This window comes from Oryza glaberrima, chromosome 1, assembly GCF_000147395.1.
Source record: "Oryza glaberrima chromosome 1, OglaRS2, whole genome shotgun sequence".
NCBI classification, from domain to species: domain Eukaryota; kingdom Viridiplantae; phylum Streptophyta; class Magnoliopsida; order Poales; family Poaceae; genus Oryza; species Oryza glaberrima.
The window spans coordinates 30,621,015-30,634,685 of record NC_068326.1 but is presented as its reverse complement, the minus strand read 5'-3'; the positions used below and the strand labels follow the sequence as shown (position 1 = coordinate 30,634,685).

At 44.4% G+C, this 13,671-nt stretch overlaps 2 protein-coding genes across 2 annotated transcripts; one reads left to right on the top strand and one right to left on the bottom strand.

Annotated features, from left to right (window-relative positions):
* The first annotated feature begins 64 nt into the window (after positions 1-64).
* Positions 65-1,216, top strand: LOC127783366 (uncharacterized). Its single transcript, XM_052310630.1, has one exon. The coding sequence runs from the start codon at positions 146-148 to the stop codon at positions 860-862; it is 717 nt and encodes a 238-aa protein (XP_052166590.1). The 5' UTR covers positions 65-145; the 3' UTR covers positions 863-1,216.
* A 5,949-nt stretch (positions 1,217-7,165) lies between these two features.
* LOC127763544 (probable indole-3-acetic acid-amido synthetase GH3.1) lies at positions 7,166-9,601 on the bottom strand. The gene is made up of 3 exons (XM_052288285.1): positions 9,137-9,601; positions 8,096-8,994; positions 7,166-7,983 (listed from the first exon to the last, which is right to left on the bottom strand). Exons 1-3 carry the CDS (start codon positions 9,460-9,462, stop codon positions 7,376-7,378), a joined length of 1,833 nt encoding a protein of 610 aa, XP_052144245.1. The 5' UTR covers positions 9,463-9,601; the 3' UTR covers positions 7,166-7,375.
* Positions 9,602-13,671: the final 4,070 nt, after the last annotated feature.

The window sequence follows — 13,671 nt, the reverse complement described above, 5'->3', positions numbered from 1 at the left end:
TTGCGAAGTGTTCGCCGCACTGCTTAACTAGGCCTGAAGTGATAAGCAATTTGGCCCAGCCCAATACAAACTTTCTTTGCCAGATCTAAAAACACACAGGCCCAACGGCTGTTGGTCAATCGCCGAACTTACCGCCGCGCCGGCCATGGACGGGCACGTCCGGCGGCTGCTGAACCGCGTGTCGATCGCCCTGGCGGCCGTCGCCACCGCCGCGCTGCTGCAGCTCTTCCGCCACTCGTCCTCCTCCTGCTTCGTCGGCTCCCCTGCCTATTCGTCCCTATCGCTGGCGCCCTTCCCGCGCACCTCGTGCGACGCTGCGTCCCGCCGCGTCGTCGACCCCAACCTCCGCCTCGCCAAGCTCCGGTCCTCGCCGCGCTGGCGGCGCCGCAGCGCAGCCCTCTCCACATCCGTGTTCCCACGACTCCGCCGGCTGAGCCTCCTCCGCAGATCGTCCCGCGTCCTCTGCGTGGCCGCGGGCGCGGGGCAGGCGGTCGACGCGCTCCACGTGGCCGGCGTTGGGGACGCCACCGGCGTTGATCTTGTTGACTTCCCTCCCCTGGTAAGGCGCGCGGACCCGCACAATCTCCCGTTCTTCGACGGCGCGTTCGACGTCGTGCTCTCCGACGAACCGATGGCGCTCACCGGCGCGCTCTTCCCGTCCCGGTTCGCGGCCGAGGCCGAGCGCACCGTCCGGTGGGGCGGCGCAATTGCTCTCGCCATCGAACGGCATATCGATCTCTCTACCGTCGCCTCCCTCTTCAAAAAGTCACGCGTGGCGGCGGCTTGGAATGCTACCTTGGATGGCTCAGCGGCGACCATGGTAATCTTAAGAAAAAATAGCAACAATACAAAACAGCATTGATCCGCAATCGTTTACTCTTGTTTACATTGCAAGTTAATGTGGTATTGTATGGTCTTTATAGATTTGTTCGAAATTGGACAGGATAACTTACGTGAAATTGCCAAGTGAACTACTAGTTGTGATTCATAATTTGTTCTCTGCTATTTCGTCAGTCATTCGAGTAATGCTTCCCTTTACATGATCACACTCATGAGGAATGTGGTATGAACTGAAATCAAGGGAACAACAGTTTTCACTCAAACCGGCCATCAACGACCATGAAAATTATATTTACAGCCTCAAGGAACTTGATTTACCAGCAGAGGAGCATGCTCAATTTCACTGCTGGGAGTAGCCTTTCTTTTTACGTGCTTTCTGAACTACTGTTAAATGACAGATAATGTCGTTTGCCTGTTAGTTGTTTTCAAATAATTTGATTATGAGAAACACCCAAGGGTTTTCCAGCTAGCTTCACAAGGTGGTGGGCTAGACAACTTAGGTTCGAAGGCTCACCCCTTCTAATTATTTGATATTAGGTCATTCCCTAATATTTGCGTCTTTCAAATAATTTGATTATGCTAATGATGCTATTTTCATCCGTTTATGCTTTTACCGGCCGAGAATCACGACAGAGCTCGATAGCTTTTGGTCCCTTCATCAGATCTTTCCAGTTAATTAGCATTTGGCTGATATCAAAAGCAGCATACATAATTCTTTCTAACTTGTTCTGCAATGCCCTCTCTCCCTGGAAACTTTTTATCAGACCAAACTTCATTCATGATTGCTACCATAACAAATTCTTCTAACTGATCTCGTACAGTAAGTTGTGCTTTTTATTTGAGCGATTAGCCGATTATTGTCCATTCCGCATGGCCAGTGCAACCAACCTACTGCTACTGGTGTATCAATTGCTAAGCTCTCGTTACGATGTTACAGCCTTACAGGTTCATGTATCTTTTTCATCTCAAAACAAGAGAAGTGGGTGGAACACGATAATCGGGCCCATGTATGTGGACCGAGCCAGTGTTACGACCCGTCCATGCCGAAGCAGCCAATTTGGGCCGAGACATCTGGGCCGGAACGCGATACCAAGGATGAAATGAATTACACACGCCTTAAGCTGACCGTGACGTCGTGCAAGTACACGCAGTAGTACAGGAGTACCGTTGTACCGAGCTGGTCATGATCGGTTGCGATGGCACATTGACGCGTATATTAACGCACGGGCGCACGGCTGCGTACTGTTCGCCGTCGTGCACTCGTGCACATGCAGCTCGCGACAGCAGTTGCCGAGCTCTCGACATCTCGAGAGGGAGAGAGCCGAGGGCGTACGTGCATGAAGAAAGAGTTGAATTGCTCACAGTGGCCACAGGCGGACAGTGCACCAGCAACGCGGCTGTAGCCGGACGGCGACCAGATGGGAGGGGAGAAGCCGCCAAACCGGCCGGTAGATGGGAATGTCCCCGGCCGCGCCGCGTCGCTGTCCCGCTCCCACGAGTGGTGCGCTAGGCGCTAGCTGCGCGCACGGCCGGTGTTGCTCGATCGCTCGCGCGTACGAAGCCGCACGCACACTGTCGATGACAAGCACCGCTCGCCCGGCCAAAGCGCTTGAAAAAGAAAAAAAAAGGCTTAAATGGCGTCGCCGCGTTCTAATCGACGCACAGTGCGGCACGTACCGCACCACTCCGGTAGAGCTCGATGGTTTTCCGGCATCCATGCACGCCCCATCGCTATAAAGTTGTGATGGAGTGATGAATCAACCAAGTTTTCTGTCATTTATCAGTCCAACTTGATTAGTCACTAATGCCTCTGGCCGGTACTGGGCCGGGAATCAGAAACGAAGCTGGGTAGTATCAAACATATCGGACAACGGATTAAATGATAGCTTGACTTCCTGCCTCCGATTAATCTATTGCACCTTTGGTAGCCGGCCATCAATGGCGCATAGCAAGCATGGGGCCTTCCCTGTCTCCGGCCGGGGGAGGCATCAGGCATGCACGCACGCACGCACGCGTTGCGACTGTGCTGCGTAAATTTCCCTCCTCTCCGGCGCTAGCTGACGACGGTGGACAAGACATATATCCACCAGCCAGCCCAACCCCACCATCCCCACGAGGGAGGGGGCCACGTACGTCCTTCACGTCCCCAGCTACACGTCAACACGTGTGCTGATGGCTCCCTGATGCTACGTGCTCCTACGTGAAAGAAGAACCAAACGTATAACGACGGATCAGTAAGCACGGCAAGGAGAGTTTTTACCCGGAATCCGCTGGCGACGCCGCTCCGGCTCGTAAATGTCCGTTCGTGCGCGAGGCAGAGCCGGTCGCACCGGCGCGCACACAATGGCACATGCTGGTCGAGCAGCGCGCCGGTTCGGGACCCCGCTCTGCCGGCGCCCTGTCCGCTTTGTACCATGCCGTCCACATGGATAGCTCAGCTTTTCTGCTTGTTTGCTTCCGGGTTCTCTGTGAGACGATGCCGTGGCTGCCCCTCCGGTTGCGTTATATATGCATGACGTTCCTGAGCTTGCCAGCAGCAATAAATGTTTCCAGTCTGACGTTAAACGGCTTCAAATAATGTAACTAGAGTTATTTTTTTGTGGTCCATATATATATCTTCCTGTAACTATCGAATTGTCGTACATTTGAACACAGTGCAACGACATGTGTCGTACGTACGCACAATGTAATGATCTTTGTGTGACTATCGTGATTGGGCACTGCGTGCGACCAAGTCGGGAGACACGCAAAATTTGAAAGCAGAGGTCTTACCGTATAGCCAACGGAAGTTAAGTTCTGACAAGGGCATCAACTTATCAACACAAGCACTACTATGTACTTAGATTATATTGCTCGTTTATCGTTAACATAGATCATGCAGAGAATTCTATGTAAAAAAAGGTTGGACATATGATGTACTCTTTAAATAGTTTTTCTTTTCCCAAACAAGGTTGATTACATTACAATCTTATTGTTATAGGGAAATAAGACATTTAACCTGTCAACAAAGAATAAAGACGCTTGCAGCCACAACACTGATCAACTCTGACATGCACAAAGGTATGAGAATGAACATTGACCACAATCTTCGGTCCTTCAACTGGACAAATCAGCGACCGGCATCACAAAAAACAAACTGACGACTTGCGCCCAAAAGAGACAATATCGATTGTATCAGCAACAACTCAACAAATAAGTTTTCCTTGATCATCATCGAAAACCCCACAAATACGGTTTCCACTAATGAAGAGGCACAAAAAGAAAAACAAAACAAAAACTCTAGACAATCCTTATCTTCATGAATACAAACCTGGCCTAATCTATCTAATTAATACTTGTTTGTTCTTTACCATTAATTGCTAACGTTGACTCTTTTTTTTTTTTTGCCAGTCGCAAGATTTGGCAGGCAAAATTTTTGAAGAGATGCATGGTTAGTTGGATTACTACCAAAATGTTTTAGGCTAGCCTAGTGCCAAATAACAAAGCCAAAAATTGTGGCATTGTCAAATTTGTGGCTACAATCCAAATAAGTGACAAAAGAATTTAATTGGCGATGTGAACTCGTATTTGATGAGGTTGAGAATGGCGTAGAATCAAACTGCCCATAATACTGCTAAAGACTTTACCATAAAATTTAGTAATTCCAAAATATAGAGCTAATAAATATGAAGTTGTACCTTTATTTAACTATTTTAGTAATCCCTCCGTTTCAATTTACTTGTCATTATACCATTCATTTTTTTTAATTAAATACTTATCATTCTCGTATTCCTATTTCCCACCTTCACCAATAAAGACATACTAGTAGTACTTAAGTACTCATCACAAGAAATTTTAATGCTTACTTCGAGAAAGATGATTAGGATATAATTAATAAGGGTTGTAATATAATTTGCCGCACCTCCTTGTTAGCGTAAGATTTGCTAAAACGACAACTAAATTGAAATGGATGGAGTATTTTGTTTCGAAATTAATTGTTAGTAAGTTATAATTGGCTTGGACTAGCTTCCTTTATTATAAGCCACTACAGCTCATAAAATAGTCCGTCTTTTAGGGATTTATTGGAAATGTAGCGTGGCTCTACCCCTTTCCACTGTTAGGAGTTGCGTTTAGCCGCGGTAGTTTTTCCTAAGCTTCAGTTTATGTTTTGTTTTTTCTCCTTTCCCTTGGCATAAACCGGTTTGGCTAATTGTGTTGTGTAACAAAAACTCTTTTCTTCTAATATATTGATGTGGAATCCTTTTGCGCGTTCGCGAAACAAAAACTCATAAAATAGTGAAGTAGTAAAATGTATATAATTGGCCTTTCTTCCTGTACACATTTTTGTTGTGTGCGCAATAATTATTTGGCGACTATATATTTATAACATATATGTATGTTCGTGCTGTTAACAAATTATCAATGGCACAATATATCACACAATTAATATATTATTATTCCATGCTTAGGGGAAGAGTTAATTAACATGTTATTTTGTTCTGCCAAGTTATTACCAAATCACTGAATCACAGAGAACTGGGATACCAATGAATCACAGCTTATTAGCACAAGAATAATTAAGTATTAATAATTATAATCTTGAAAAATGGATTTATGTGAATTTTTTAAACAACTTCTATATAGTTTTTTTTTCACAAAACGCATTATTTATTTAACAGTTTAAGAAACGTGCTAAGAAAAAACGAGGAAATTAAAGTTTGAAGTTGAAGGAAAGAAGGCCTTAGAGGCACCATTCCATTGACCTAGCTAAATGCACCAACTGCCTATCCGTGGTATCTAGGCAACGTTATAGTCTACAATATTGCTTTTACTCTATTTGTTTTAAAATATAATAAAAATATATGATTCCAATTTTTTGTCCCGTGATATAAGCATTTCTTATACAACAATAATTTAAATACACGAACATTCATGCATTTCCAGCCAATAAATTAATTACTTGGAAGGAAAACCTAAGCAATTCAAAATTCAAAATTTGACGAATACAGTGACTAAAAGAGAATCTTTTCTCTTAATCCTAATATGTGCTAAACAATCTAGAAATTCTTATATTTTGGAATGGAGGCATTGGAGTAATATCTTAAGTTTTAAAACTTAAGATATATTCTAAACTCAATATGTAAATAAATTTATATATATATATAAGTAAATAAATGAAAGGTAATAATTTGCTGTCCATATTATACATTATGTTTTGTTAGAGACGTTTATATGTGCAGCCTCATCTTTTCACTTATGCTTATACTTATCAACCAAATTTTGAATTTTTAACCTTAAGTTTGGAGTTGATTTTGGGGTTTTTTCATCTAGGTTTGTTTTTCAGCCTTTGCTTTTAGATCACTAGGAACACGTATATAAAGTTTTATTCACAAATTATTTTTCATTTGCAAATATGCCGTTTGGCTTATTCCGTGAATAAGTCAAACGATGGGAGCCGTAATCTGCACCATTGTTTATATTTTCTAAAGAAATTATTTTATTGCTAGAATAAAACTAAAAAAAATAACCATGGGGATAACAGGAAACGAACTATATTTTGCTTGTTTGTACAGCTCTGCACGAATCTCAATATATTTCTAACTCAATTACTCAAACTTGTCATGCCACATTGCCACTCTCAAAAGATGGACTGTTGACTCAAAAGTGCGTAAAAACTAAGCCTACAATATGAGTCTGATTAAAATAGGAAACTCACCGGTGTACTAACCCATGCCATTTCGATAGCCATGTTCCCCGGAAACAAACAATATGGTAGTGCTAGCTAGTGCGTACAACAGAGTTCAATTCATGTGCATGAGCAACTGAAAAAGTTGATGTCAACCATCATGAGATAACATATACTAGTATAAAGGAAGATTATAATATACTAGTATAGTAGTATTTGATGTAGTTTATCATTTTGACAAGTTATTTATCATCAGTAGTAGTAGTCAAACAATTTTGACAAGTAATAAATTCTCGGCACTGCATGCACACTGTGCGATGTGCATAAATTTGAGAGACATATCTTTGAGTAGAAAAGTCTATTCAATACAGCTACTAATTACTCCTTTCATCCTAAAATATAACCATTTTAGACCCTGACACGATATCCAAGATGTTACTTTGACCAACAATATATATAAAAATAAAATGTTTTAAATAAAAAAGTTGCATATTATGATAGTGTTTTTAATGATAAATCTAGGAACATCAATTTTACATGATTGATTTTTTATTTTTCTTGCTATTAATGGTCAAATTTAAAAATGTTTGATTTATCACTGTGCTAAAATGCTTATATTTTGAGACGGAGGAAGTAACATATACTGCGTTACAGCAGAGAAAGAGTAAAGCAAATGATCATATAGGCTAAGTCGTCATCTCATAACTATTCGATCCTCTCGCAGCATCAGAGATAATTCAAACATGAATTATCATATCCCTAAAGAAACATATCGACCAATGACCATATGCATGTACCGTTAATTAATTACCAGCTCACACAAATACTCGATCAGATCATCACCCTCTCCATGATCAGCTAGCTTCAATATTAGGCGTCTCCCTTGCCGACCAGATCCTTGCTTTTGTTCCATTGCTTGTTCCCGGGGCTCCACTTGGGGCACTTGGGACTGAAGTACTTGCCCTGCACCCTCGCGTCGAGCAGCTCGACGACCGGGCCAGGGCGCACGCACCGCGGCGCCTTGTACTGGTTGATGGACGCGCCCCGGCTGATCGCGTAGTCCATGAGCTTGTCGAAGGTGCCCTCCGCCACGACGCGTATCTCGAGCGGGCCGATGGACCTGTCGCACGCGCGGCCCTGCCGGTAGACGCTGTTCAGTGCCTCCTCCACAGACAGGCAGCACTCCTCGAACACGGACGCCGGCACCGCCGTGCTGCCGGCGCGCAGCTCCCAGAACAGCACGTAGTGGCCCGGGATGGTGGCCGCGTCCGCGTAGCTCGTGTACTCCACCAGCGACGCGCCGAACGGCGCCAGGTGCTGCACCGCGCCGCTCACCGCCGCGTGCAGCTCCGTCTCGTCCGTCTTGTCCGAGTCGACGCTCAGCGCCACGTTCTGCCGCCGCACGAAGCTGAACATCGGGGCCTTGTTCTTGAACCCCGCCACCCTCAGCACGTCGCCCACGCGATAACGATACAACCCTGTCACAATCGCAAAACTGTTAATTATATATATATTACTACTGCATATAAGAATATATATCATCCATCGCGCGCGGCCACGTTATGTGTCGAAGAGGTAAGGCAGATTTACCGGAATACGTGGTGACCACGAGCTCGTACTCGTGCCCGAGCTTTACGTCGACCAGGTCGACGAGGTCGCGGTGGCTCGCCTCGGCAGTGGCGTTGTTGCAATTGACGGGGAGGAACTCGTAGTAGCACATGGTGGGGATGAGCGTGTAGGCGACGTCGCTGGGCTTGCACATGGGATTCAGGTTGAGGCCGAAGTAGCACTCCGAAGAGGCGTACATGGTGCACGTCAGCGGCAGGCCGCCGCCGTAGAACTCGAGCGTCGGGATGTACTGCGACATGGTGCCGGTCACGATCACGTCGATGTACTTGGTGCGTGGCCACAGGCGCCGGATGATGCCCTCCCACGACGCCCTAGCGCACTCGTCCTCGATCGCGTCGGCGAGCGCCGGGTCGGCGCGGAGCACCCGCCCGACGGCGTCGCGCACCACGCGGTCGGTGATCTCCGGGTCGAGCTCGCCGGTGCGGATGTCGTGGCAGAGGCGCGCCCAGTGCTTCTCGAGGAAATGGATGGCGCGGAGGAAGCCGGAGGCGAACACGGCGCCCACGCGCAGCACGTCGGCGCGGTGGACGAGGCCGCAGAGCAGCTGCGCGTACATGCTCTGGTAGGAGTCCACGCACAGGATGGCCTCGTCGGGGCTCGTGTAAGATGTGTAGGGGTCGCGCGGACGGTCGAGGAACTGCCGGCTCCGGTAGTAGCTTGTGAGCACCGGCCGCGCCGCGAGCCCGCCCGGCGTGCGCGACTCCGCCTTCACGAAGAGCAGGTACATCGCCTTGCCTTTGTCGAGCCCGGACACCGACTGGCTCATCACCGGCATCAGCAGGCTGTACAGCAGCGACCGCCTGTTCATCTCGTCGGCGATGGTCGGCATGAGCTTCCTCTCCCCTCCCGACGTGCCCGAGCTGGTGGACATGATGAAATTCCATTGCATGAAGATCTGTACAGATATGAACTCGTACGTCTTTCTAGGTTTTGCACGCAGCAGCGTGCGTGCGTACACACACGGGGAAGCATGAACATGTCACGTTATATATTGTGCTATACCTCGTGAGGAATTCGGAGATAGGCTTCCCGGAGAAGATCGGCGAGGTGTCGCCGTTGGCGATGCGGAGGATGTCTGGCTGGAGGCCCTCGTATGTGACGAGCGGGACGAGGCGGCGGAAGGCGTCGACAACGTCGGGGGACCCGGGGATTCCGTACCGGCGCAGGTACTCGGCCGGCGCGTTCTGCGCCAGGATCTCGCCGAGCACGCGCCGCTGCACCTGCCCGGCGTTCGCCGTGACGTGCTCGATGAACTCGAGCGCCTCGGCGTGCGCCCCGGGGGCGTAGCCGTAGGCCGGTGCTGTTTTGGCGGTCGGTGCTTCCGGCATGTCACTGCAGCTGCAGCGAGTGTGCTTGGTGCAAATGTGCAATTTGTGCTCCCTGGATTTCGGTCTCTCACGGAGCGTGTTACTCCTTGGACCTTGGTGGCTACTAACCAGTGATGTAGGCGGCGGTATGGAGCTTGGTTTGTGTGAGCGAAAGATGTGTGAATGTGTGAGATTATATAGAGGTCAAGAAGATGGGGTTGGCCCGGTGGACAGTACATTTACTGGTTGTCAGATGGCCCTACTCTGTATTGATGCTACTCCACTCTGTATTGATGCTACTGATTTAATGCTGACTTTAGAGCAAGCATAACTTCTCTTTTTGTTGCACTCAATACGTGGAGATGGAGAAGATGTAAAACGTGAGACTGGGCTCTGTAATAAGATTAAGACAATCACACTAGATATAAAACATGCATGCTACACATAGCTACATACTCTACTGTATTGATTTTGTTACTGCGCATTTATGCTACCCTAACTAAATGCTCATTCTTTACTACAGATAAAAGAAAAAATAACACAATATTTTTAAAAATAAATAAAAACATATTATCCATAGAATATGTTATCACATTAATTTTATATATGGCTATGTATTTGGAGTACTATTAAGATGTTAAGGGTGTAACTTGTAAAACTTTTAATAGAAGTAGGTTGGATGGCAAATTCACTACCACTGTTATTGAAGTCCTTCTAAAGTAGTAATGTAGAAGTATAGAAACCTATTTCGATAACCCTATGTCTTCAAATCAAGCATGCACATCCCTCTAGTACCACATGATTTTATTTCATCCATTTCATGATACTTGGCAATTTCAACCGTATTGTTTTAGTTTGACCAACAATCCTATTTTATAAACAAACTTATGACTTTAACTAAACATATATCATATTGTTAAAATTAAGACAAAATTGTACTTTGCACAAGGTAAAGTGCACCTTGTTTCGCTTTACACATTTAGACATACTTTCATTCTATAACAGGTTCAATGATTTAGTTTTCACTTAACACCACGATACATCATCAAATATGTAGGATTTTCAAGACCTTTCATCGAGTTTGAATAAATCATCATCAAACATGCTCTAATTAAGAAAAAGGTTATATATTTTTTAATCATATTTTACATTTTTTTCTTTAATATATGATACAACACCTAAGTTAAACGTCTTTCAATATATATATATCCTGGTGTACAACAAAAGTATGTACTAATTAAATCTAGTGCAAAGTGAAACAAGGTATGATTTACCCTAGTGCAATGTGCAATTAATTTACTTTTAAAATTATTAAAAGTGTGTTACATGGTAAATATAAATATATAAATCTTTTTCACAATAATCAAACAATTTGGAAGATACCATTAGTTAAAATTATCAAATTTTACAAAACAGAGTAGTGATTTTAGTCCTTTTGGGTACTTGATAGGCTGAGAGGTATCAAATCTTATACTTCCTCCGTTTCATATTATAAGACTTTCTAGCATTGCCCACATTCATATGTATGTTAATGAATCTAGACATATATGTGTGCCTAGATTCATTAACATCTATATGAATGTGGACAATGCTAGAAAGTTTAATAACTTGAAACGGAGGTAGTACTTAATATATTAGCTCTCTGTACCTTATCAAGGACAATACAATTTCTCCATTATATTTTTTCCATTTCCTAACACCCCTTGTGAAATGGACATAATTGATTTTATTTACTTAAGTTTATCACAGACGTAATTTCACTATGATCAGTCATGACTATGTGATTTCCAGATCGATCGTAACTTTTGGCTGTTTCCGTGTGTATGACATGAGCGAGAATACCATTTAGATGACCACGCATTTAATCCTCAATTTCTGGAGTGTGGAACTCTGGACGATACCCAAAGCAAATCGCAAAGTCGATCGATCGAATCTCCTGTTCTTTTTTTTTTTTTAGAGAAAAGGCTGTGAGCCCGGCTTTACTTAAAGCTTAAAGAGGTTCGATACAACTGCTGGGAATACCAGCTTGCAACAGAAAAAAGCATAAGTTCAAACACACAGAAGGCTAAACACTGGAAACCATTTCCTCAAACATTGAAAGCTAATCCAGGTTTAGAGCACATCCTCCAGTCTTCATCTTCTTCAGCGCCATCACCCAGCTGCTCCTTCCTCGTGAATCTGACGTATTCTGGCATCTAGCAAGCCCCTTAGTTCCTCCAGCCGAGCCTTCATCTTCTCTGGTACTAACGGAGCCCACTGTTTTAAGAAAGAAAGCATTTTGTAAGGTAACTGTATCACATCACTTACTAAGACATTCCTAAACACCCAATCGTTTCTAACTTTCCAAATCGCCCACATTCCGGCTGCAATCATAGTAAGAGAAATTTTATTTCCTATCGTGACCCCCTTCTCAAGAATCTTATTTTGTAACTCCTCACAAGAAGAAGGAGCTACTTCCCAGCCCTAAGCATCTCTCACACAACACCAAAGGAAACGAGCAGGGGGGCATTGAAAGATTAAGTGGTTAACAGATTCAGTCTCCCCACACAGTTTGCAATTTTCATCCCCTGGCCAGTTCATCTTCTTCAAGCAGAGAGCAGCTTGGATGCAGCCTTTATGAACTAGCCAAACAAAGATTTTTATTTTTAAAGGGGTAGGAATCTCCTGTTCTTGCTTCCTCCGGCAGTAACAGGAGTTGCTACTAGTTTTTCTATTGGATCGATCCATTCAGCACCACTTGGCACATATATAACATCGGGATCTGCACATCGTGGCCCGAGAGAATTGGCGTACGTGACCAGTAGCAGCCCGGGGAACCACACACATCAGGGCACCCGCAATGGTTATCTATAGGCTCTCTACAAGAGATCCATGTCAGCATATTCTCCTACTTAGAAGAGATTAAATGAAGAGAGAGAGCAAAACTATCTACTAACCTGGAGATAGTCTATAGAGAAAAACGAGGCAATGCATTAGAGAGCTATAGATACCCACGTAGATATACTATTGAGGTGGTTTATTATTAATCTAGTCTACTGCTGAAATGTACATGTTTTATAGAGAGCATCTTACTTTACCATTGCGGATGCTCTCAGCAGCTAGCTAGCGGGAGCAGCGCCCGCAAGCGACGACCGCAGGGGGAGAGCGCCAAAGCGTCTCGAACTAACCTCCCCCAATGCACACACGCACCGGCAGCAAGCGGCCGACATGGCGCGTGGGGTGAGTTGCTTGCATGGCGTACGTGCCCGCGAAAAGGCCGGCAGTAGCAACGCTTCCCGGCGAGTGTGGAACCCTTTGCCCAACGAGGAGCAAATGGTGCACTCTTTACATTACCCCTTATTATCTCTTCGTGTATTATCTCTTCGAAACACGAAGAAACAAAGCTGCATTTTTTTAACGGTCTTGCTGAAGAACATGAGACATTTTTTTTATTTGGAAAACTTTCTCCATTTTTTGCCATCCGATGGGTTAGATGTAAAAAGGCTCGATTTTTTTTTGCCGTCCGACGTCTGTAGAGATTCGCGCTAGTTGCGGGCAATAAAAATCACGCATACACTAAGGGGTAGGAGTTCGAACTCACGACATCCACTTCGCACCGAGAGCGCGTTATCAGTCGAGCCACATACATGGTTTGCGAGTTGCATACCATTTATATATAGGCCCTGTTTGTTTTAGCTTAAAATTATTGTAATATAGATTATTGAGCTAGATTATTATAGGTTGGATTATAATAAGTTAGAGTAGAATAAGTTATTTGCTTGTTTCTCTAGATTATTGGAGGCATACATTACTAGATTTGTAAGGCTAAAGTGTATAATGCCCTCAACTATTTTGGATGTCTTGTTCATCCTTTTATCACTATATACAACAAATGCATAATTTAAAGTAGCTAAAATATATTATCATAAATAAATAAATAAATAAGTAAATCATAAATATAGCAATTTTTTTGCTATGAATTTTAACACGCAGTTATCCAGATTCGTAGCTATAAATGCTTATATTTTAGATCGAAGGGAGTAGTAAGCTTTTTTTAAGCTTGAACCGTTATAATAATAATAACTACTCCATTCACTCTATTTAACATGGACTCTGTACTGTTATGATTGAATCCCACTAGGAAGACGGATCCAAACTCTTCAGGGTTGTATGATATGACCAAAATGACGACTCCTGGCTAAATCAAATTATTAATGCACGTTAAAATTCAAAAACTTCCAGTATAAATAG